The sequence below is a fragment of the Candoia aspera genome, chromosome 7 (genome assembly GCF_035149785.1).
Source record: "Candoia aspera isolate rCanAsp1 chromosome 7, rCanAsp1.hap2, whole genome shotgun sequence".
In the NCBI taxonomy this organism is placed as follows: domain Eukaryota; kingdom Metazoa; phylum Chordata; class Lepidosauria; order Squamata; family Boidae; genus Candoia; species Candoia aspera.
In genome coordinates, this window is record NC_086159.1 from 18,811,860 (window position 1) to 18,835,114 (window position 23,255).

Here is a 23,255-nt window from a genome sequence, read left to right on the forward strand (position 1 = left end):
CACACATTTGTGGCGACTAAACTGAATGGTGGAAGCTATTCACATGGAGGATGCATCTAGTGCTGGACACCAGCAGTATATGGCTGCACAAAGACAACCTGGCTGCAAGCACTTGCAGCTTCTCACAATCTTACACAATTCCAGGAATTTCCCACCACCCTGATCCAGGCTGGAGGAAAAGTGTGACCAGGCATAGTCACATTGCATTAACTGGTCACATTGCACTTCTGCTGGTGTGCTCACATTTCCAAATCATTTGGGTTCCATACTATATTTTTCTTGGTGGGTCTCTAACTAGGTTTAGTGGCATGACATACAGAAAGGCATTCATTAAATAGCTCTGGACTGGAGGATTTTGCTACTCTGCCATGCTGCTTCCCTCCTTTCATGGTGGGGAAAAATAAAAGTCCTGTTTGCTTTAGTAGCAGCAAGAATTACAGTGCATTGTACGGGCTTGTTCGTGCACAAAGGAAAAACCTTTGGTGACAAGAGAGGATGTAGCACTCTAACACACAGCATCTGTTAAAATATTTAAAGATGGCAGTCATTTTGAGTTTGCATGATATGGCAAGTCTGATAGCATGGGCAAAACATGGCACATGAAGATGGTGCCACGCATGCAGTCATTACAGGGCCAGATTAAGGCCAACCGATGCTCTAAGTACAGCCCAACATGGTGCCCCTTGATGGAAGCAAAACTCTCATGCCATGAGAAGGAAAAAAATGTGGTATCTGAGAACCCCTTCAAACCAAACTTTTAAATTTCAGTCACTCACCATGCCAAAGGATGGGGGGGGGGGGGAATTAACAATGCAGATTAAAGTTGAACAGAGCAGATAAGGACAATTGCAAAAACTGTGATTAAAGTCAAATGTGGCAGTGAGCGAGTTAAAGGAATGATAGCTAGGGGCCAAAACTTTGTGATGCCCCTCTTCCCTTGGTGCCCTAAACCCATGCTTATTTTGCTTAATGGTTAATCCAGGGCTGCTTCATTATGTAAGGTTTTCCCCTTAGCACATTGTAGAAATCCAACCCAATGACAGAGGCCAAATTCTCTTTTGAGCCACAATGATATTCATGAGGCAGATCCTGTTACCTGATTAACTGAAGCTTTCCCCCTAAACTTACTGCTGGAAAAAGCTTCACTTGATACCTGTCCATCTATCCTAAGCTTAAAAGCACTTTAAATCACCAAATATGGACTGGTCTGGTCTGTCAAGATCACCTTCTACCAGGACTAAGGTCAAATCAGTTTGCATTTTCTCTGCCAGCTTCTCAAAAACCTTTATTTCTCTGCTTAGACATGTCATGAAACTTCCTTTGAATGATTTTCCTGAAGACTTTGTTGCTACAAAGGGACAGAGAGTGCTGCTGATGTGATTGATGGCAAAAAGCAAAACTTCTCTGTTTATCTTGGGGGCAAATATATATGTTTAAAATTTCACCAAGGGCCCACTTGAAACTGATCAATTTAGGAGTCCCATTATTGAGGCTTGATTTTATACTGATTTTTTTTTCTGGCTATTTATACAAGAGGATTATATTTTCTAGGACTGGGCACACTTTGAAAACAATGCAGAAGGACTGTTGGATCTCACTCAAGCACAGCCCCTCTGTTTTGACTGACATCTTCTGAGAGCATTTCAGGGTGATACAGAAGCCTGAAAAAAGTCAAGCTTTTTTTTATGAATAGCACAGCAGCTGACCTTAGTCCTGGTATAAGGTAGTTTTGACAGACCAGTCCATATTTGGTGATTTAAAGCTCTTTTAAGCTGAGGGTACATTATTTCTTAAAAAAACTAACTTTATTGGAATCCTTCATGTACATATACAAAGAACATCACCTTTTACTCCATAAAGGCACATTCAGGATTTTGGATCCCAACTTGGTTCACTGATTTAATTATTTGGAAGAATTTTGTATTTTCAAATAAAAAAAAAGACAGCAGCCAGTTCTGATTCTGATGTAAAGGTTTACAGTTAAGCTATTTCCTCTCTTCTTTCCATCTCTCCCCAGCCCGTTTGCTAGTCTTTTATATATTTCCTGTAATAAATGAACCCCAAATCCAAATATATCTTGGAACATGGCTGCTTTATTTCTTCATTATGAAATCCTTTACTAAATAAAATAGAATGATTGGGAAGCCATAGTTATATTTTGTGGCTTCTGACATTATCCACAATAAAAGAGGTAGATGGAAACCAGAAAGCTGGAAAGACTGTATTTTACAAGCTGGAAGTTCTGGACTGTAAAGAGTTATTTCTAAGTTCATTGCTCTACAGGGAGTTGCACAGTATTTTATGCTTTGTTTGTATATGTATTATTCAGAGAGTAAGCCAAGGCTCAGCGTTAAATCAACAACACTTCATTTTGACGGTGGGAGAAGCCACACAGTGCTGTGAAATCTGCTTTAAAGTTTAGCTAAGGTCTTGCTAAAAGGCTCTCTTATGAAAGATTCACAGGCTGTGTTCAGATGACATGATAAGTCTATAAACTTGATGGGGTAGTGGGCATGTGCTACCATCTAATTGTCTCTTCTCAGGATATACATCTTATCTAACCCCCCAAGTAACCATCAGTTTAGATTTTCAGAGAACAGTCTCTTTTTTTAACCTGCGACAAGCAAATGCAAGGTGACTGCCACTTTACGTTCAAACTTCACAAGGTAAGTCTAAAACTCAATTAAAAAGTTATACATAATTAAAGCCAAGATCACAGTGTGTGCATGCTTGTTCGCTTCCAGTGTCATGTAAACACAGCAACAGAGCTGGAAGATGGATCCACAGATCAGTCTAACTCTGGTCAGTGTCAAAATTTTTCAAAATCTTATTCCCTCCTATTTTTTTTTTTTTTTTGCACATTCATTGTTGCACATTTACTGTTTTGCACATTCAAGAACTAACACATATGACGAATGAACATTGGTGAACAGAATGTGTCCCAGGTGGGTAGTGAAAGGGAGCAATCATCAAACTACTGAAGAAGAGCAAATACCACCAAGTGTAACAATTGGATAGACACCATTGTCTGTTCAGACTCTGACAAGGTCTTATGCATCATCCTACTTAGGCAACTGCCAGATGCAATGAACAAGCAACTACAGTAGATGCTCATGTAGTGAACAAATCTTTACACTACTAAACATCATTGAACAGATCATTGAATTCCAGTGGCCACTGTTAATAAACCGCATCCATTTCAAAAAAGCGTTTGATAGGTTGCATAATGGGACATAGTAAAAAGTCATGGCATGCTCCAATGCTTTCTTAATATTTTTCCAAAATCTGTTCCTGAACCTCAGGTGCTGCATGAAAACTGATCATGGTATCACAGACTTCTTCACCATCAGCCCTGGGGTATGGCAAGGTTGCATTCTTCCACCATTCCTGTTCCTTCTGCCTATGGACTTCATAAGGAGGAAAGCTATGATAAGAAGAAATTTAGGCATCCCTTAGACAAGTCACTGTAGGCTTATGGATCTGGAATTCACAGATGATATAGCATTGCTAGCTATATGTCTACAGGATACAGCTACTAATCTGGAAATGGAGGCAAAATTGGGCTAAGGGTAAATAGTGAAAAAAATGAAAGCTATGGAAGGGAGTAATGCTCAAGGGTATGCACTAATGGTTGTTGGATGAAGACATCCATTCATTATTCACACCTTTCCTTAGCTTGGATAATCTAATCTAATATGTGTTATTTTAGATTTCCCTAGCCTGTACTGATCTATGACCGTAATAAATAAATCGAATTGAATAGATTTTCTCTAACATATGCAGTATTGCATCCAAATTTCCCTAATCTTTATTTTACACAATGAACTTTCACAAATATATTCTCTTTGGACAAAGTTTCTCAAATATTAGCTTCCTTGCATGAATGTGAGAAAAAAATGAAAAAGACAAATACACTTTATTCAGTGCTCCTCAACTGAAACATGGCTGAAACTTTTTGTGGGTTGGCCTCTTTTCTTGGAAGCTTAGACTTGGGTCTCCAGTTTCTCAAAACCTCCTTGAATAAAGGAAAATTTCTAAAAAGAAAGAGAGAGAATAAGAGGGAGGAACAGAGGGAGGAAGGAAACTTTGAGGCTATTGGCTGGTAGTTAGCTTGCCCCAACAATGATGGCTGAATCTACTCAGTAGATTCCACGGCCTTCATTCCTAAGTAAAGCTTAACCTGCTTTACTATGGGGTCACAGTACATCCAGGGTAATAGAACAGCTGTCCAACAAGAAGAAGTTGCTTCAGCAATGAGTAGGGTCCAACCTAGTTTTATAGGTAAAGTTTTTGTTCCACCTTTCTTGGCTTCTCATCAATATGACTCAGTTACGTAATGTATTTCTAGCCTCAGCACTGTGTCTCTAATCTTGATCTGGTAGCAACTTTCCTAACACATTTTATTAAAAAGTATAAGCTTTTATGAGCTGCAGCTCACTTCATCAGATGCATAGAGTGGCTAGACAGATGTAGGACTTAAATAGGAGTGAGGTGGAAGGGGAAGAATGGAGGAGAAGTTGGGTTGGTTATGCAGATGCAGGTTGCATGTGAGACAGGTTAAAATTATCTTATTAATTAACAATTGTAATGTGTATATCTGGGCATACTCTCAATTTTCTTCATGAAATTTTGGAATTGGTCTTACATGGGAAGATGGGGCTGGTCAAGGAACTTTGCCTCCTCCAGTACTATAGTATTCTGGATTAGGACATTTCAGTAAGTGGCTAGAAACATCCTCTGATTCTTCTTGACAGCATGAAGGAATAAGATCAAATATTGATTGTCCTCTCATTTGGCTTAGGTTGTTTCTACTGGGAGAATGAGAAGGGAGAGGTTCCAATACAACTTTTCTAAGCCTCCATCTCTTGCATCATCACTCCGTTTGCCAGTAAGGACAAAAATCTTTCTTGCATCCAGACATAAAATTTCCACCTTCCCCATCTCTGAGTTGACAATTTCTGTTCAGTGAGGCTGGCTCATAAACTTTGAAGCATCTCTACCTCACCTTCACTGCCAAAAAAAACTAGAGAACGCCGAGGTTCTAATAAAATGCCATTGCATAAAGACTCTGCCACTGAGGCTTACTTCATATTATTAGACAGATTCAATTTGCATTCATAACTTTACTTCTGTGATAGAACATCATATAGCTTTCCAAGACCAAGTCAGTATATATGGTTTTGTGACACTGTCTATGGTAAATGCCAGTCAACTAGTGGTTGAAGTTCAGTGATAACTGCCCACAGCATTGGAAGAATATTCTTATAGTTATAAAGAACATTAATGAAAATAAGGCTGTCATACTAAACGTGTCTCAAGTAGTCTCCTTCCTCTTCCTGCTCTGATCCTTGTAGTCATTTTTCTTTTCCTGCATGGCTTTGTAAATGGCTATCCTAAGAAAAACCAATTTAAGGTCATTTGATTCAAGTAAGACAGTTTTGTCTAGTGGTTAAGGCACTTCATTAGAAGCCAGAAGACTATGAAACTTGTCCTGCCTTTAACATGGAAGCCAACTTGGTGACTTTTGGCTAGTCACTTGCTCTCAGACCTAGGAAGAAGATACTGGCAAGCTGCTTCTGAAAATGTTACCAAGAAACTTCAAGGACTTGTTTCTGTAATCACCAGGAGTCAGGGTTGTCTTGATGGACCATAAAAATCCAACTGAAAGTTTCTACCTTAAATATATGCACAGTGGGGGAAGATACCTCCTGTTTCCAAAGATTTTCCCCTTTGACATCCCACAGTGATTTTGGCCCAGTAGCAATCCAGCTTTATTTTCTTTTTTTTCTTGTCAACCAAACAGATCAACTGCCATTTGTTGGTTCTTTGAGTGACCTGATAAGACCCCAGACTAATCTATGAGTGATGCAGGAAGCTCATCAGGCATCTGACCCAAGTCATGCCTTATTCAATCACAAGACTCAAAGAGCGGGAAAAGTGTCATTTCACAGCCAGTGGAGGCTTTGATCTACCATTGTTTTGCAGATGTCTGAGCTCACATAGCGTCAGTGCTAGGCTTGATACCATACCAAGACACTGGCTCAGCTTGATGCATTGTTTTGGAAATATTTATAAATATTAGCTCTAGACCTTCCAAATGATTTTTTTAGAAAATGAAAGCTGACTCTCCACTATTTGTTGAAAACCAGGGCTGTCCCAAGTTATTTTATTGTTTGGCTCCCACATGACTAAGAAATCAGTCTTAAATCAACACTGATAACTGGATAATGTTCATATGGCACATGAGAGATAAAGGCTAACTGAAAAGTGCAAGATACAGACAGCTTTGTCCTTGTTGGTACTCCTTCCCTCAGCACCTGGTAGGATTAGCCTTAAAAATTGTTTAGAATAGTCCCTATTGTGAAGATGGGATTTTTTTTTCTTTTAATAATAACTCTGATCTCTAATCACGGTGAACTACAACTCAGTTTTTTTTTCTCATTGTAAAAGTAATTATGTTGTGATCTCCCAAACAGGTTACACTAAAAATAAATACTTGAATTTATCAGGTTATCAGTCTGGAATGATATTTTTCCCATCTGAGATTGCAAATTTCATCTCAGAGAAAGTCAAATCAAGAACTAATACAGTTTAATTGAGGTTGCAAACCCGGGTGTAACTTAGTTGGAAGTAAGAAGTAAGACCCCTAGAATCTAATGGGACTTGATTTTAAATCAGCAGAATCTTTCTGCAAGGCTGGGATCAATCAGGCAAACTCTCATCAAGGCCTTATGCCTGGTGTATTTGTATCTAAACAGTGATCCTGCTCTGCTTGCATTTTCACAAACACAGAAGTAGAGCATTTGGACTGGAAGTAAGAGTAATCTACTTTGCAATCCTATAGCACATTTCTTCTTCAGAGTATTCTTTATTGTCTTCCCACAGAGAAAAACATCCAGCACTTTACTGTTTTTAAAGAAATGTGGAAACAGATGAAGTTTTTTTAAAAATGAACCTAAGATAATAATAGCTTAATCAGAATACAGTTATACAGTAAACCTCCAGATTTCCCGATGCAGTGGCAGCAAACTTCAGAAGAATCGCCTCTTTTATGTTCTCAGGAGCTTTGTTTCCACTGTGCTGCTACTAATGTATCAGCCACAAGGGAAGAAGCTCAGAGAAGGAGAAAGTTTAGTCCTCTCCTTTCTTTTGATTGAACCCATTGCTTCATCTCCTATCAACGCTTCTCAACAGAAAAGGGGAGAAAGAATGTATTTGGAGGAAATAGCAAGAGGGAGTTTCCAAAAGGATTGGGATCAGCATTTTTTTTCCTGAGCTTTTAGAAGAGGTAAAAAAAATATATATGCAAGTTTTCTGATTCCCCCATATCCTGGAAAACTTGGTTAATTCCCAACCGAGGATGAGATGAGCTTTGCTGAGTTTAACTGTTTCAGTTAAAAGCTGGGGTTAAAATTTGTGTGAGTGATAATCTATACAAACATGGGAAAGACAGTGATGGAAATAAAATAAAAACACGAGAGAGGATTCTTAATCCATTGGTTACACTTCAAAAACAAGACCAGATGATTTGGAAAACTTCTCTAGCAGGAATTAATATAATCTGTAATATACAATACAGAAGATTTTACAACAGATTCCCTCTAGGAGGAGCTAGAGAATCAGGAATATGTTCAAGACTGCAGCTCTAAAGTTTGTTTCCTTTATTACTTATCAAAAGGGAGAAGCAGATATCCTTCCTATAATCACAGTAAGTTCCTGGTGCATCAAGTTCTCTGAGATGTTGGAGCTTAGCTGGATGGCAACTTCAAGTCATGCATCAGAACCTTGTAAAGTTTTACAAAGGATTCTGCCCAGGTGTCTTTCTGATGACCTTGGGACTGAGCTGTCCTGTATGCTGTGTAGACCATGGTCAATACCGTCCTTTCAAAATCTTCTTTCTTTAGCATCCCAGGGTAGCCTAACAGCCTGGAGCTTAATCTGCGTATTTCTGTAATACTTTTTGGGATAACATCATTACACAGTGTGTCAAAAGTCATTGCCTTCCTGGTTGAAGCGAGTTCCTCATCTTTGACAGTGATTTTTAGATCCTCACCGATGTCCAGCTCACCTAGAAGAAACTGGGATGAAAGCACAGGAAAAATACTTCAGACTGGTTCTGGTTTAGTCCTTATACACAATAGATGAAGTGATAAAATGCTGTCTGGATTGTATAGAGCAGGGGTCCGCAACCTCTACAGCTCATCAACCCCTTCATGAAGTTTCAGATTGTTCATCAATACTCAAACATTTATTATATGAAAATAATTTAATCAATACTACTTTAACTAATAGTACTACAAATAATAACAACAACAACCCCTTGGATAGTCCCACTGACCCTTGGGGGTTGATATTGACCACTTTGGAGAACCCTGGAAGAATCATCAGATGCAATGCTTTCTCCAAGGAGGAAAACAGATATACATAGAAAACTAGATGTCACGGATTAGAGTCGGAACCTACCTATTTAGAAAGCTGCATTCTGTTGAATCAGGTATCTCTATGCTATCTATGTTAATCTTTGTCCAACACTGCAGAATGGGAATTTCTCTTGTTAGAAGGCAGGATCTTAGTGTCTTAGGTAGCTTTGTGGCACTCCCAAAAGCTTACGGAAGCAGAATAAACGATGGGGAAAGTGACTGTTTCCAAGAACTATATAGCTGGCCCTTTCTTTTCCTGTTCCAGGCAATTTTCAAGTTCATCTGTTCCAGCAGATTTTCTTTAACATCTGATCACCTTTTAGATATCATTATTATATTTACTGTTTACTAATATGTTTTATGGTATTTTGTTAAAATCATTTGTGTATTGTTTGGATTGTGTTCTATTAAAAATAGTTCATTTATTCTGTATGTTACATGTACATTGTTATAGAAAGATATGATCTAACCAATGAGATAACTAAATAAAATAGCAGAATAAATTATACTTAACAAAGGGAATTGTGTAACTTTCTAGTTTTGCTTAGTATTCAAAGAATGCAGAATTCAGGTTTTCTTATTGTAGAATATGGTTCATTGATTTTTTTTTATAAGCCACCCTGATAATCTAGCTGAAGGGCAAGGCATACATCTAATTTATTGATTAATTTTTATTTTTATTTTTTAAAAGTACAATACTAGAATCAAGATAAAGAGGGGAGTAATGATTTTGCTTCAGATGAGCCCAAACATCTCACACCTCTGAAACTGGGGGACTTTGTTTTAGAATGACATCAGAAACCTGCATAGTAACACCACAAGGTTGCAACATCTGTTGCAACATCTTTCTCATTCTTTGTTGCCATGAAGTTGTGTCGTCTTCTTGAGCCATTACTATGGTCCCTTCCCCAAAAGGGTTGGATTTGAAAGTGTACTTTTGCTCATACGAAACCTCAAATAGAAGATCTACATCATCCTGAGACTTCTGAAGCACCGGGTTGAGAAGAGCTGCTGAGGATCTCTTCACACGCTGAGCTGATGGAAAAATCATAGCTGAGGAAGAAAAGAAGAGGATGGGAAAGAAGCTGTTAATGGATGCAGTATAATAGGAGCAGAACAGAACTTCTGTGCCTTTCAGAACTTGAAATAAGAAAAAAGCTGTTGAGCCTTAGCCTTAGCTCAAGCTACAGCCCACCTGTCTCCTAAAATTATTTTTCCAGTTTCTAGCAGTTTCATTCTCTCATCAGCTGACACCATCTCCCATGATACTAGAATTAAAAGCAATCCAGTGAAACTGACAGAAGACTTAAAACAGATAACTATTTCAACATATAGCATATAAATGACCTGTAGAATATATTGCCCCAAGAAGTAATATTGTCCATCAGTTTAGTTGGCTTTGAAAGGATACTAGACAAATTTTTAGAAGGCATATCTATCAAGGGCTACTAGTGGCATGGAGGCAGTCCACTTCTATACATTAAGTACAAGGAAGCAACAATAGGAGAGGAGGGCAGCCTTGATTTCTTAGATGTCTCCATGTGATATAGCTAAAAGGGCTCTAGCAGGCATATTCTCATATTCTTAGAGTCTCATGATATCTGATCTATTTTCTTCTAGTTGTGAATATTAAGAAATGCATGAAAACATTATAAACTCAATATTTGCCAGACTCATTAGATGTGTCCAGGGTAATATAGATCTTCATAGAGGGAGTTTGCTTTTGATAAAGGAATGATTGAAGCAACAAAACCCCCTCACTTCTAAACTTTACACTACACTGGATTTTGCTACCAACTGCTTGAATGCTTGGTATGGCTGTGGAAAGTCCTGATGATGTTCTTCAGAGCAGAAGGGGAACAGGATATTCCACGTGTACATTGGAGGTGGCCATGGATCCAAAGCCACTTCATTCCTCTGGCACAACCTTGGATAAGATCCACAAATTACAATTTACCTTAGATCTACCAGGTTATACTACAGACATAGTAATTTTTAGGGCTGTGCATGTATAAACATGATTGAAAGAAATGCTTTGGACCATAAGTGAGTATGCAACCTTTCTGCTATTCATTAAAGCACATATATCCTTCATTTGGGCTCCCATATAAGCCTTAAAAAAAAACTCCTGCTTCTTTATAAGAAAGTTGTATTTAAAATGTTGTAGTTTAATGATTTGCACTAAAGACTAAAAAAAAAAAGGCATGACTTCCTTAACGAATAGTAGTCCTTGCACCTCTATTCGAAGTACTTCATAATTATTTTTAAAGTGTGCAGTGTCCTAATAATTTTTCATTGGTTTCAACAAGATAAAATATATAACAAAGATAATGCTGATCCTTCCTGTAATAAGCCAATAGATCTTTGACAATTTGTTCATTATATAATGGCATGTTCACTGGTCTAAATCCTCACTCTGACCCAGCGGAGGACCTAGAGTGGGAAGTCATCTACTGTAGCAGCATCTTCTTTACTAGATAACATGATGTGATCAAATTCCTTTCTCACTCTACTCTCAGCTGTTCTATAAAGAATCAATACCCCTTCAGGGAACAAAGGGAGTTCCTCAGAGGGGGCGAGACAGACAGTGGATCCAAACCAGCAAGTCATCAGAAATTTCAGTCTCTCTTCCTGAATCAGCTCCAACCAACCAACTTCCACCATTATCCTTCTCAAGTTCTGATGGACTGTCTGAAGTAGAACACTCTTGAACTGATCAAAGGCTATTAAGTCCAATACTGTGTTCTTAAATTTGTTGTTGTTGTTCAGTCGTTAAGTCATGTCTGACTCTTTGTGACCCCATGTAAATAGGTCCACCCAAATGCAGTTATGCTAATAACCTAATAGCCATTGTCTTTTGCAATTTAAAGGAGTTTGCCCTTCCAATTGCCCTTTCATTGTTTCAGACAATTCTCCTTGGTATCCTGAATCAAGCTTGGACAGGGCATGTAGCTCCCCACAACCTAATTTCTTGGCCCAGGAGTGGGCAACATTTCACATGCTTGGGCACTTCTTATATCCTGACCCAGGCATTGACTAAATAAACATTAATGCTGCTGCCTCCTGATCTTATTAAGGGCTAGAAGAAGACATCTGGGGGCACTTTTTGGTCTTTGGGGGGTTAAGGGTAGGAATAGAAGTGGGAGACTCCCAGAGGCAGAATACTCTCATTTCAAACATTGAAAAAAAAACTGAAAAAAAAGTCCAGCTATTTGCAAAGCTGAAATCTGGCCAATTCCCCACTGAAATTCATTGGTTGGCTACTCCTGTCCTTGTCCTTTAAAGCAAAGTGTTCAAGATAACATGTGTATGTGTATCGCAGGTAATTCCTCATTTTATTCTCACAACATCCCTATAATGTAGACTTGTCACCCAAGTCTAGAATCCCCATTCCTATATTTCTTTCAGCACTGCTTTCATCTTTGCCTACATTCAGTTCCTTCTGCCTGTGACAACCTTCTACCTTGCAAATCAGCATAGGAAACTCTGCACTGAAATCTCCAAGTGCTAATTGCTTGGCAATTAAAACTTCAATCACCCAGCAGTTACAATGTTTATTTACTAAACAATTGCTGGCAGTGATCCAGACAACAGTGATCACATTAATAATTTTTCAAACACCCTTTCATGCAAATATATGGCCGAGCCTAGCAACCATCTTGGCATCCACTTTCATAGGCATCTGACAAAGCTCTTCTCCACAGTAATTTATGTGTTAGTCTTTACCATCTGACATAATTCTTTACTGTTTTGAAAGGGAATGCTGTGGTGAGATCTTTTCCTTGTGCTGGCCACATAATATAGACTTCACTATCGCTTTAATTAGAACAGTGTACAAAGTTGGAAGTTTCCAGGAATTCTTCCTTAAGCAAGATAAAGAGTACTTGGAAATTCAAAAGTCTGCACACTATTTTGTAAACCTTCAACAGGTCAAGTAAACACAATGTCTTAATAGAAATTTGGGAATTTTTGCTCTCGTGGTCAGCAAAACGTCCGTCCTTCCTTCCTTCCTTCCTTCCTTCCTTCCTTCCTTCCTTCCTTCCTTCCTTCCTTCCTTCCTTCCTGTTTCTGTTCACTTTGTTTAAAGAAGATGGCTCTATTGATGCCCACAGAGAATAGTCATTCTCTTTCAGCATGCCTTCAGCTAAATCACCTTTCTTGCTGTTAAAGTCAGTTTTGTTCCTGCATATGGCCCACTTTAACAGCTACAGGGATAAAGAGGATGGTTTAGATTAAGAAAATGATGTCAGAAAAAGAGTTGATTCTCCCTTCTCCTCAGCAGGTTTGCACTAGTTCTGCTGCTACTTTGAACTAAAGCAAAACAAAGCAAAGCCAGTATCAGAGCTTTGTCTTTCTAGAATTGGCTTTCAAATAATAACCTTTGGCTTTGGAATACCTCAGTCCTAAAACTCCAACAACTCTAGGTAGGCTTCATAGAATTGGGAAAGGGAGAGAATCTAGGACTGGGTGGATATAACAGGCTAAGCTAAAACAGATAAATCACATTTAAAAGTTGCAAGGTGTGTGAACCTAGCCTTGATCCTTCATTTTCAGCCTAACATGCTAAACAATGCATATTAAATTATAATGTTTTTTTTAGTTTTGGCTTAGCATGTTATGTAAGCTCACTAATGTGGCTTACAAACCATGATTTATGACATTGTGTTCATCTACCTAGCCCAAGAGGCTTATTCAGTAACACCCTCCCCCCTGCCCCAAATGCATTGTACAAAAATAGCCACTGCCTTCTTGGGCTACATCCAACAGTTTAGGCCACACTGGGCTTCCAATAATTTACTCACCCTTTTTTATATTTCAGGGTCATTCAAAACTGGTCTTTGAAAGATTTTGCTCTTCTGGTCCAAGTCATGCAGTACTCTGATATAGCCACCTTCTCCCTGATTTTTGTTTCCCATTTATGCATAAGCTTTCTGGTTTAGTTTGCCTGCTTGCTTTATGCCCCTCACTTTACTTTTCACTGAATTGAGGCAAAAAAACCAAAAACCAAAAACAAAACCCAACCCTGAAATGGAGAAAGATGTGCAGCCACTACTTGGCCAAGTGTTTATACATTCATGCACAAACTCTTCTGCTGACTCAGCTCCCTCCTACATGGCAACATGAAATGTTTATTCAGTATCAAAGAAGAACATGGCTGTATTAATGGGATTTGCTATCCCATTCTTCTCCCCCTGGAGAAGTTTACATAAAACAATTATTTCATCTCAGGGTATGCTAATTTATTTTAATGATGCATCTGATTTCTGTTAGGTACAATAATTATGACTGCTTGGAAACAGAAGATTCTGATCCATTATAAGGCTGGATTTCACGTGCAGCTAGTTCCAGACTCTAGAGCTGCAGTCCTTGATCAGTGGAATCAATGGAGGCTCCTTAGGAACCACAGTGGATAGGATCTAGTTTTTGTCTATTGGGAGTTGTAGTGGCTTTTCCAGAATCTCAGGCAGAGTTTATTCAATCTCCTGCTGCTTAGTTTCCTGACCCCATCATATAGATTTTTTTTTTAATTGGAAAAGACAGAAACAGAATCTCAGTTAAGATAAAACATGTGCTGTACCAGATGAACAATAATGCTACTTCTCCTTGATGTTTTTACAGTGGTAGTCCCACAATACTCTAATTATTTTGTAATTTGTGTTAATGCTATGTAGAAATAATGTCTTGCCTTTTCCCCCATTGGTTGCTATTCTACCGGTGGAAAAAGGATTTGCTTTCTCAATTGATTTCAAAAGAAAAAAGAATTGAATGGTTGAATATGTAATTGTATGGCTGAATATGTACTGTTAACTAAACTCCATAAAAAAAGTCAACCAGAACAGAAAACTGAGACTGATTGCCCTAATTCCCAGTGTGGCAATAATTTTAACCAGGGTTTTCACTGAACCAGAACCCAACCCTAACCCTAACTTCATACAAATTGCAATAGGAATACATAATATTATACTAATCCTTAACAAAAAGTAACCAGAACAGAAATGTGAGACTGCCACTAATCTTAAAAGTGAACCCTAATTCCTATAATGACATTCATTTTAACCCAAGATTTCAATGCACTGGAACTCTAACCCTAACCTTAATTCTAAGCCTAACTTCACATAAATTCCAACAGGAATAGGGAGTGTAATGACACAGCACTAGGTTTTCTTGTATTTTAGTTTGACCAATTGCATCAGTCATGTTGGGTCCTGCTTTGAGGGAAGGTGAACTACAGATAATAAAAATAATCATTCCCTCTAATGCTGGACATGGTCCTTACATACTGGTAGATTTATACATGCCTGATGGGCCAGAGGGAGATAGCCATGGGTATGGATGGATCTCGACATTGCAGAAGGGGTTTTAGAAAGCTGAGAGGGTAACTATGCGTGTGTTGCTAGGCATGCAACTATGCATATGATCAAAAGAATGATCAGGAAAAGGAAAACTCATGAACAAGCAAGGAAGCAACCAGCTCATGTCCCAATGGTCACATAGCTGAAAAGAAAGGACGAGGGACAGGAGAAAACAGCAGATGAATGAATTGTGTTATGCCCTTCACTCCATCTTTTTGAACACTGTTTGTAATACTATAGTGAGTGATTTTACTGTGGTTTTTTAACCCTTGTTGGTTAAAGTTACTCAGAGCCTTCATTAACCAAGGTAAGCAAATAAGTAAATATTTTAAAATAGTTTGGAAGAATGTGCTTGCTTTATCTCGATGGTAGCATTAAGATCTATGAGCCAGGGAGGAGATCCTGTTAGAATAGGGGTGAATTATCATTTGTTGGCTAAAGGCCATATTCAAGTTTTTTGAGGGGCTGAGAGCCACAGTGTGGATGAACAGGATCCTGCAGGATGCGTTCTGAGCACTTTTTGTTTAATACTCCTGTGCTTGTTTTAAGGGTAATCCACAGCTTTTATGGGTTAAAGATTAGGCAGTTGTACCATTAGGCTTTAGAGAGGGTTCTGAGGGCCCCAGATGAGTGACTCAAGGTCTGCCATTGGAGTTGCAGTTGCCTGTTTCTGTAACAGAATGACTAATAATGATAAAATGTTATGAAGTGGTGAGACAGGTAAAGGTATTGATGGTTGGTTTTTGACAGTAGTCAGACTAGGTGCAGCCATATTGGTTCCACCAGGACTGCATGCATGATATTTATACAGGAAAGTTGCAGGAAACACAGAAATAGAGCTGTGAACTGGACAGTCAAAAGCTACACAGAGGACACTGTCTGCAACAACAGGACAAAAATAGAATTCTAATGAACTTCCTCAAGGACATCTATGGTAAACTAATTGTGGTGAGCAAAAGAAGAGAATTAAGTAAGAGCAGAAAAGAAGAAGAATCTGAAGACAAGCAGTTCAAAAGATGATATTTAAAGGGAAGGGCAATAGAAGCAATGCCTGCATTTTCAGTGATGGGTGTGTGTTGTGTGTGTGCATGCGCATGTGTGTGTCTTTCCTTCAGACTTCCAGCTGCATATCCCGAAAGATTCCAGCTCATCACAGGGAGCCTTTTGAGAGACATATAAATGGGAAATGGTATGCTCATATAGTAATACTTAAATATTATAAAGAAAGATTTGGACTAAATAAATAGATGAGTGAAATCTACTTCCTATTGGTTATTACAGAAGTATTCACTGATGGGTTTTGCAATTCAGGGGAGTGGGAGAGGGGACTATTTGAAAAGAAAGAGAAAGAATGGAAGAAAGAAGGAGGGGAGGAGTGAGAGAGAACTGCTCCACATTCTCAAATGTAAGCATTGCTGCAATTTGGAGAAATAATTTGAAATAGAACTTTCTAAACCTTTAAAATAGCCAACTCATCTTGGATGTACTGGGTAAGAAATAGGTGTGCTGCAAGAAATCTAATTCAAGGAGGTGGAAACTACCAAAGTTACAGGGCATTTTGCTCCATTTCAAATCTCACCATTATGGAAATAAAGGGTGTGCCATTTTCCAGGCTGTCTTGGTAGAAAAAGAGGAAGTGAAGCAGCAACTAATCTCTTCAGAGACATTAAACTATAGAGAGCAGAGCAGGAGTTTTTTCTCTGCCCTGTTGTTCCACCCAATCTTCTTTTCTGCTCTGCGGTTTCAGAAGGAGAATTGTCAGCAGACTAAAAGTCCTGTTTAGTCTGATTCAAGGACAATCAGTCCTATTTTTCCCCATGCAAGGAAAGCCCAATGAATTCTATAAACTAAAAAAGAACATTCCATCAGTTTTGGAAGTAATCTGCTGAAGAATGTTTATGAGAAATCAGCTTCTTCATAGTTTTATATTTTCTAATATTAAAAAATGTATCTCAGTAATGATGCTTTGCTGAAGCCCAAATTTGGCTGGGTGTTGTTGTGTTTCTAATTCATTTTTATCTCCTGTCTTGAAACAGACCTATAGAAAAGATCATTATAGGCTTGGACAAGCTAAAACTATGACCCAGTAGGCAAAAATCTTCTGTAATGGTGTGGTATGTCATATTTTTAAAGGTATGCAGCAGTTAATTACACTGAATTTTGCTTAATATCAATTATGAAAATTACCAACTTTTCTGAATGACTTCAATGGGACCTCAGTACAGCTAAATACAAGTTAAATAAAATTGGAGTAAGTACATTAGTTCTACTTAGACATCCTTGAAATTCTTGTTTGATGCCAAAGTTCACATAAAACCTGCCATGCAATTGGTAATTCTTAATTCTCAGGTGTTTTTCTGCTCTGAAATGCTGAGTGCAAAGCATCCAAGCTGTCATTCCAATTCAGTGGTTACTACTATAAAACTTGTTGGTTCAGAAAGTAAGATTTATTTCCCAGTCTTGTTTGTACAGTTTTGTTTTCCACTTCCAATAAATTTTACTTCTTGTAATCCGTTCTGAAATACCTATTAAGAATAAAAGAAGTCCAACTTCCTATTTCTGAAACAGGCCAATGTGATTACCTTGGAAATCCTATCAACAGAACATAAGAATAGTAGCACCCTAATTTTATTGTATTATGTTAAACAGCAGGTTTTCAGTGGTAATTGCCCATCATGATTAAAGCTCCCTGCAGCCATGATGACTAGTAGCTATTGATAAGACCAAAAAACAAAACAAAACCCCACATAGTTATTTAATCTATTTCTAATATTATTTAAAATTGGTTATTATCATATTGCATCAGGGAATCCAATAAGTTCATTGCAGACTTTGTGCGCCTCCTGAATCATCTAGCAATCCATTGCATATGATGACCCTAACTTGCTGCGTCTTTCTCTACTCAGTGGCAAAGCCCATACATGACTCATAAACTGCCATGATGATCGGTGAAAGGGTAATATTTAGTAATATTTAGATGACCTAAGAAGGCAGGATGACGTTGGAATAAGGTCCTGAGGCTTACATCTGGAGAAGAAGGTCAAGAGTTCAGAGAGATCATGCCTGATAGGGAAGATAAGGAATTAGAAATGCCTATGACATTCCTTGACAAGTCAGAAGTAGAGCCTGATGGATATGGCTGAACTGACAGCAACAGTTCAAGCCAAGATGCTTTATGAAACTCAAGCACATTTGTTCAGCTCTCCTACTGGAACCAATATTATTCCCCCGTGGTTGTGCTTAGACCTACTATATCCCTTTGCTTTTCTTTTGGAAGGAAAAAAACAACCCCTTGAAGTGAATGTGAAACATACTACTATTTCTAAATTATAAAATCTACCCAGAAAGTATTTTACCCATTATGCACCCTTTCCTGATATATTTATTTTCTGGTGCCAACACTAGCATGGAAGGAAGCTACATTAACAGATCAAGAATGTTACACGTATAAACAAACATACATGAAAGGAGAGAGAGTTGTAGAATATTTTGGATTCACAGTGTATTCATATCCAATCTTCAGATTTAATGATTGGTTGTTTTTGCAGCATTCATATAATCTGATTTTTTAAAAAAAAACTGTCACTGTCATTTGTCATCATTCCACAAAGAATACTTCATGCTGATCATGAAAGACATCTGTCCTTAATCTAAATTACAATGATTCAGCCAATTCCCTTAAAAATACCTGTTACAAGTGCTCCATCTGATATTTAGCACTAAAATAGTGTGGTTTCCCATAATAAACCACCAACAAAAGATTGTGTAGTTTAAAAAATATACACAAATAAATAATAAAAAAATGGAGGCCAATTAAGATGACCAGCTGTAAGGAAAACAAGAATTAAAAGAAAGCTTGAAGGACTTTGGTATAGTTAGCCTGAGAAGGATACGTCTGAGAGAAACATGGCTGCAATCTCTAAGGCAGATACTTAAGGAGTTGTTCAACAGAAGGGTCAAAACAGTTTGGTCTAGGAGAGCCAGTTTGGTTTAGTGATTAAGGCTCCAGGCTAGAAACCAGGAGATTGTGAGTTCTAGCTCCACCTTAGGCATGAAAGTTGGCTGGATGACTTTGGGCCAGTCACTCTCTCTCAGCCCAACTCACCTCACAAGGTTGTTGTTGTGGGGAAAATAGGAGGAGGAAGGAGTATTAGGTATGTTTGCCGCCTTGAGTTATTTATAAAAATAATAAAGGCAGGATAAAAAAATATTTTAAAAAACAGCCCACTTAATGTGTTTCTATAGTCTGAGGTACTGGACAGGACCAGCTCAAGAAATAATATCATTAGATCACTATTCTCCCAAGAACTGACTTCACATATTGTACTACGCCATGGTTTGCATAAAAATGGGTTGGAGAAACCAATTTCAATTTCTGGTTTCGTCAGTTATGATAGCCAGCCTTCACTAAACTTGGCCTTGCTGGATGGAAAATCATGGATACTGAAGTAAAGAGAGGTGGAGGTTGCCCATATTGGGCAAAGTTATACCAAATCAGAAGCCATGGTTTAGAAACAAACTGAGCTTGTTTCATATATCACATTTAGCTAAAACCAAACAAAAATCTATGGCTATCCAAGAGAGAAGAGCCAGTTTGGTGTAGAGGTTAAGGCACCAGGCTAGAAACTGGGAGACCGTGAGTTCTAGTCCCGCCTTCGGCACAAACCCAGCTGGGTGACCTTGGGCCAGTCCCTCTCTCTCAGCCCTAGGAAGGAGGCAATGGTAAACCACTTCTGAAAAACCTTGCCAAGAAAACTGCAGGGACTTGTCCAGGTAGTCTCTGAGAATCAGAAATGACTGAATGGATTAAAAAAAAAATCCAAGAGATATGACATATGATGTTTTGGATAAGATGCCTCATAAATCCCCTTTAACTCTGTAATTCTGTGAGCAGATCGTCTTCAGAGATTCAAGTGAAGCAAAAGTGGCTTTTAAAAAAGGAGGACAAATATAGGTTTTACCCTATGCCAACATTCCCTTGACAACTCTGTGGATTGGTCTTAAACATTCTGCTAAGAAATGTTTTCCTTCTTCATTGTAGGAAGTTCCGCAATAGCAAACACAGAGCCAAAGCCAAAAAGATGAAATTATGCCAGGACCTTATGAAAAACTGGGCAGGTTGGTTTAACCAAAGGAACCTCAAACTCATCAACATGCCCAGTGTATGAAATGGATTTTCCTATTAATGATCAGCAAAATGAATGATCAGGGATTACCCTTTTCAATACCATATTCTAAACATTACAGGAAAGCTTGTTTGATTTCATGGTTCAGTTGAACCTCACCAGAAATTAAAAACGAAATGCCTTACTCCATTTCTCCAAAGGCAATCATGAACATGGAATTATGTTGATTCCCAATCAATGACCTAAATGACTCTTTTAGTACAAATGGAAATGTGCATTTCCATCAAGTTCCAGTTTTTCTTACCTAAGACAAAAGCTGCATCAAGTGTTATCTAATTTAGTGTATTTTATCAGGTCTGTATTTTTATGCAACTGACAACTTTCACAAATTCACACCTCCTGAACTAATAAGCAAATCAAAATGAAATTATCTTTTGGGTTATGAACTTTCCTATACGTTGTAACACAGTGCTTGATTTAAAAATTGCAGACAGAATGGTGAAAGATATTGCTGAAAGATCATATATTAAAGGAAAACACATTAAAAAAGCATAACTAGTGAAAGCTTTACAAAACTACTAGATTGATAACCCTCTTGTAACTGGCCTTGAGTCACTAGTCAATTAATTGGATCTCTATCTATCTATTAAATCAAATCAATCATAGATATACCATTCCATAAGAGTTGGAAGAGATCCCAGTGCTACAGGGATTTCCATACAACAAAGATGATTCTCTAGCCATTTAGTCATGCAATATCTTTTCCTTCTGTAGACTATACAACCAAGTGATTAGATTCTGGGCTACAAGCATAGTAAGGAACACACTATCAAGTCACTATATTATTTTTATTTGGCTAACAAAGAAGTATATATGCTTTATTTCTATAATCTCTCCCTCCCTCCCTCCCTGCACAACCTTGGGCCTATCACTGAAAAAGCACCAACACAGAGACATGAGATACAATTCTGGACTACTGTAGCAAAAGTCTGTCTGTCATCTCCTTACTTACCTACAACATTTTTCTGTAATCTCATAGCTTTTTAGAGCACAATAACTACATGCATACCATCATAATATATGCAAACCATATATATATATATAGTCAATATAGTCCCAATCCCTTATATGTTACCTTTCTCACTGGTAGAACACAGAAAATAACTCCTGAAATAGATCTTTCTCTAAGGACAGGTTTATCCAAATGTCCTAATACATCCATTGGCTCTGACCAATCCATTCCTGATTAAAAGGAAAGGCCATATTTTTATTTTAGACTCTAAACTGATCCAGGAATGTGTAGCTGCACAAAGCAACCTTTATGTCATACTCCATCATCCTAGAAGCGTTCTGACAGTAAGAAGGATAGCTCCACTTTAGTTTTGCCTGTTTTTCCTGCCCATCCAGTTCCTCTGCCATATGAGATCAGGCTACAGCACTGTAGTTCAGTGGCTCTTCTAGGGAAATACAAATCAGTATGCTGGCTGGGGAATTTTGGGAGTTGAAGTCCACACATCCTAAAGTTGCGAAGTTTGAAAAACACTGCTATAGAGTAAGCATATTCTCTCCTCTTGTAAGGCATATTGACACTTTTAGCTCTTATAAGATGAATCCCAGGCTTAGGCACAGTACAGAGAAGATGGCATAACTCATGGTACACCACCAGTAACATTATCATCTGGGCTAGACGATTATGCCCCTGATAGTACATAGTGCAGGACACCACCTTCTCCATTCTGCAGCATCTCAGGGAAGGAACGAAGAATTCCAGTTACATTTGGTTTAAAGAAAAGATGAGAACACTATTGTGTATTAATTTCAATATTAACGTGATCAATAACTGTTCTGTTGGGTGGAATCAGCAGCAATAACAGCTGAAACCAGCATCTAGTCCATCTAGGTTCCTTCCTGTACCTTTGTGGCTGGCAAACCCAGCAAGATAGAGAAGGTAAATGTTGGAGTTATGCTAAGGAGGGTGTGTGATTGGGGAAGTAATAGGCATAGTCTATGGAAATCAGAGGCCTGGATGAGTGGTCTACAGGTCTACAGGTATCCAGTATGCCAGAGATTTCCTACCTCTGGTGTGAAGGAACTTAATATAACAATCTTGCTGAAGCTAACATCAAGAAAGGACACTATCTGAAAATCTGCAGGCCTAGTACACACACAAACACACTTAAGTCAGACTTGACTCCTGGTGACTACAAAGCCAAGTTCACGTAGTTTTCTAGGCAACATTTCCAAAAATGGTTTACAAATGCATTCTTCCTAGTCTGAGAGAGACTGACTAGCCTCAAGTCACCCAGTTAGTTTGCATGCTTACTCAGGTTTCCCCTCGTCCAGCATTTTAACCACTAGACCAAGATGGCTCCCTCTAATCTAATCTCTAATCTAATCTACAACTGTATATACACTGATATAAACCCATATCCAGATATATATTCCTCAATGAAAGCAGAACCGCCGTACACATTTCAATGCAATGTGTTTAAAAATAAGCCATCTTAAACAGCTGTTCAATGTGTTTAGGCTCAGCAAGGAGCGAATTCAGTTCCACAGCCAGCAGAGCTTCTGTCTGTATGAATCAGTCCTGAATGTCCATCACAACATTTGACATAAAATTGCAGTCCACACCCAATCGTTTTAATCCCCAACTTTCATGGCAATTGAGGAAAAAAAAACATTCATTGCTGTCTTATTTATGTATTCATTTGCAGAAAATAAAGAAAAGAAAAGTATCAAATTGAATGGCTGAAAGTAATAAAAGAATCTAGAAAAGCGGTAGACATAGTTTGGAAAAAAAAACTTGTTTGATAGAATATCAGCGTTGCATGCCTGATTTTGAGCAAAAACGTGTTTATAACCCTTACCTCGGTTCCACCTGGGTGGCACAGTGCCATGAGCATTATAATACAGCAAGAACAGGAACAGCATCTTCCAGTGCATTGCAAGTTCCCCAAAGCAGAGATTTCTCTGCTTCTCTCCGATTTCTTGTATGCCTGGGGACAGCTGGCTAAACTTTCTTCTCTCCTCCTTTTGCAAGATGTAATGAGTATATTGGGGTGAAGTAGCAGCACCTCACTCCAGACTAATTTTCAATGGGGTCAGGGAATTCATTTGCACAGAAGGGCTCTATTTTATATCCACATCTGGAGTGACTCATGACGCATGCAAGCTTGTTGGCAGCTCTAGTGGTATAAATATTACATTTTTGTTTTGGGTTATTTTTTTAGTAGTTCAGTTCCATTCAGTAGTTGAGCCAGCTGGAAATTTCCCTTGTGTCAACAGACAGAAGTAGCTGTATAAAAGAACACTATTAAATCTTCAAGGCCACTACCTCCTATCACATATTTCTG

The 23,255-nt window shown here is 38.3% G+C and overlaps 1 protein-coding gene across 1 annotated transcript; it reads right to left on the reverse strand.

Moving 5' to 3' along the window:
* Window positions 1-7,149: 7,149 nt before the first annotated feature.
* Window positions 7,150-23,020, reverse strand: FAM180A (family with sequence similarity 180 member A). The gene is made up of 3 exons (XM_063308670.1): window positions 22,770-23,020; window positions 9,373-9,473; window positions 7,150-8,078 (listed from the first exon to the last, which is right to left on the reverse strand). Exons 1-3 carry the CDS (start codon window positions 22,843-22,845, stop codon window positions 7,749-7,751), a joined length of 507 nt encoding a protein of 168 aa, XP_063164740.1. The 5' UTR covers window positions 22,846-23,020; the 3' UTR covers window positions 7,150-7,748.
* Window positions 23,021-23,255: the final 235 nt, after the last annotated feature.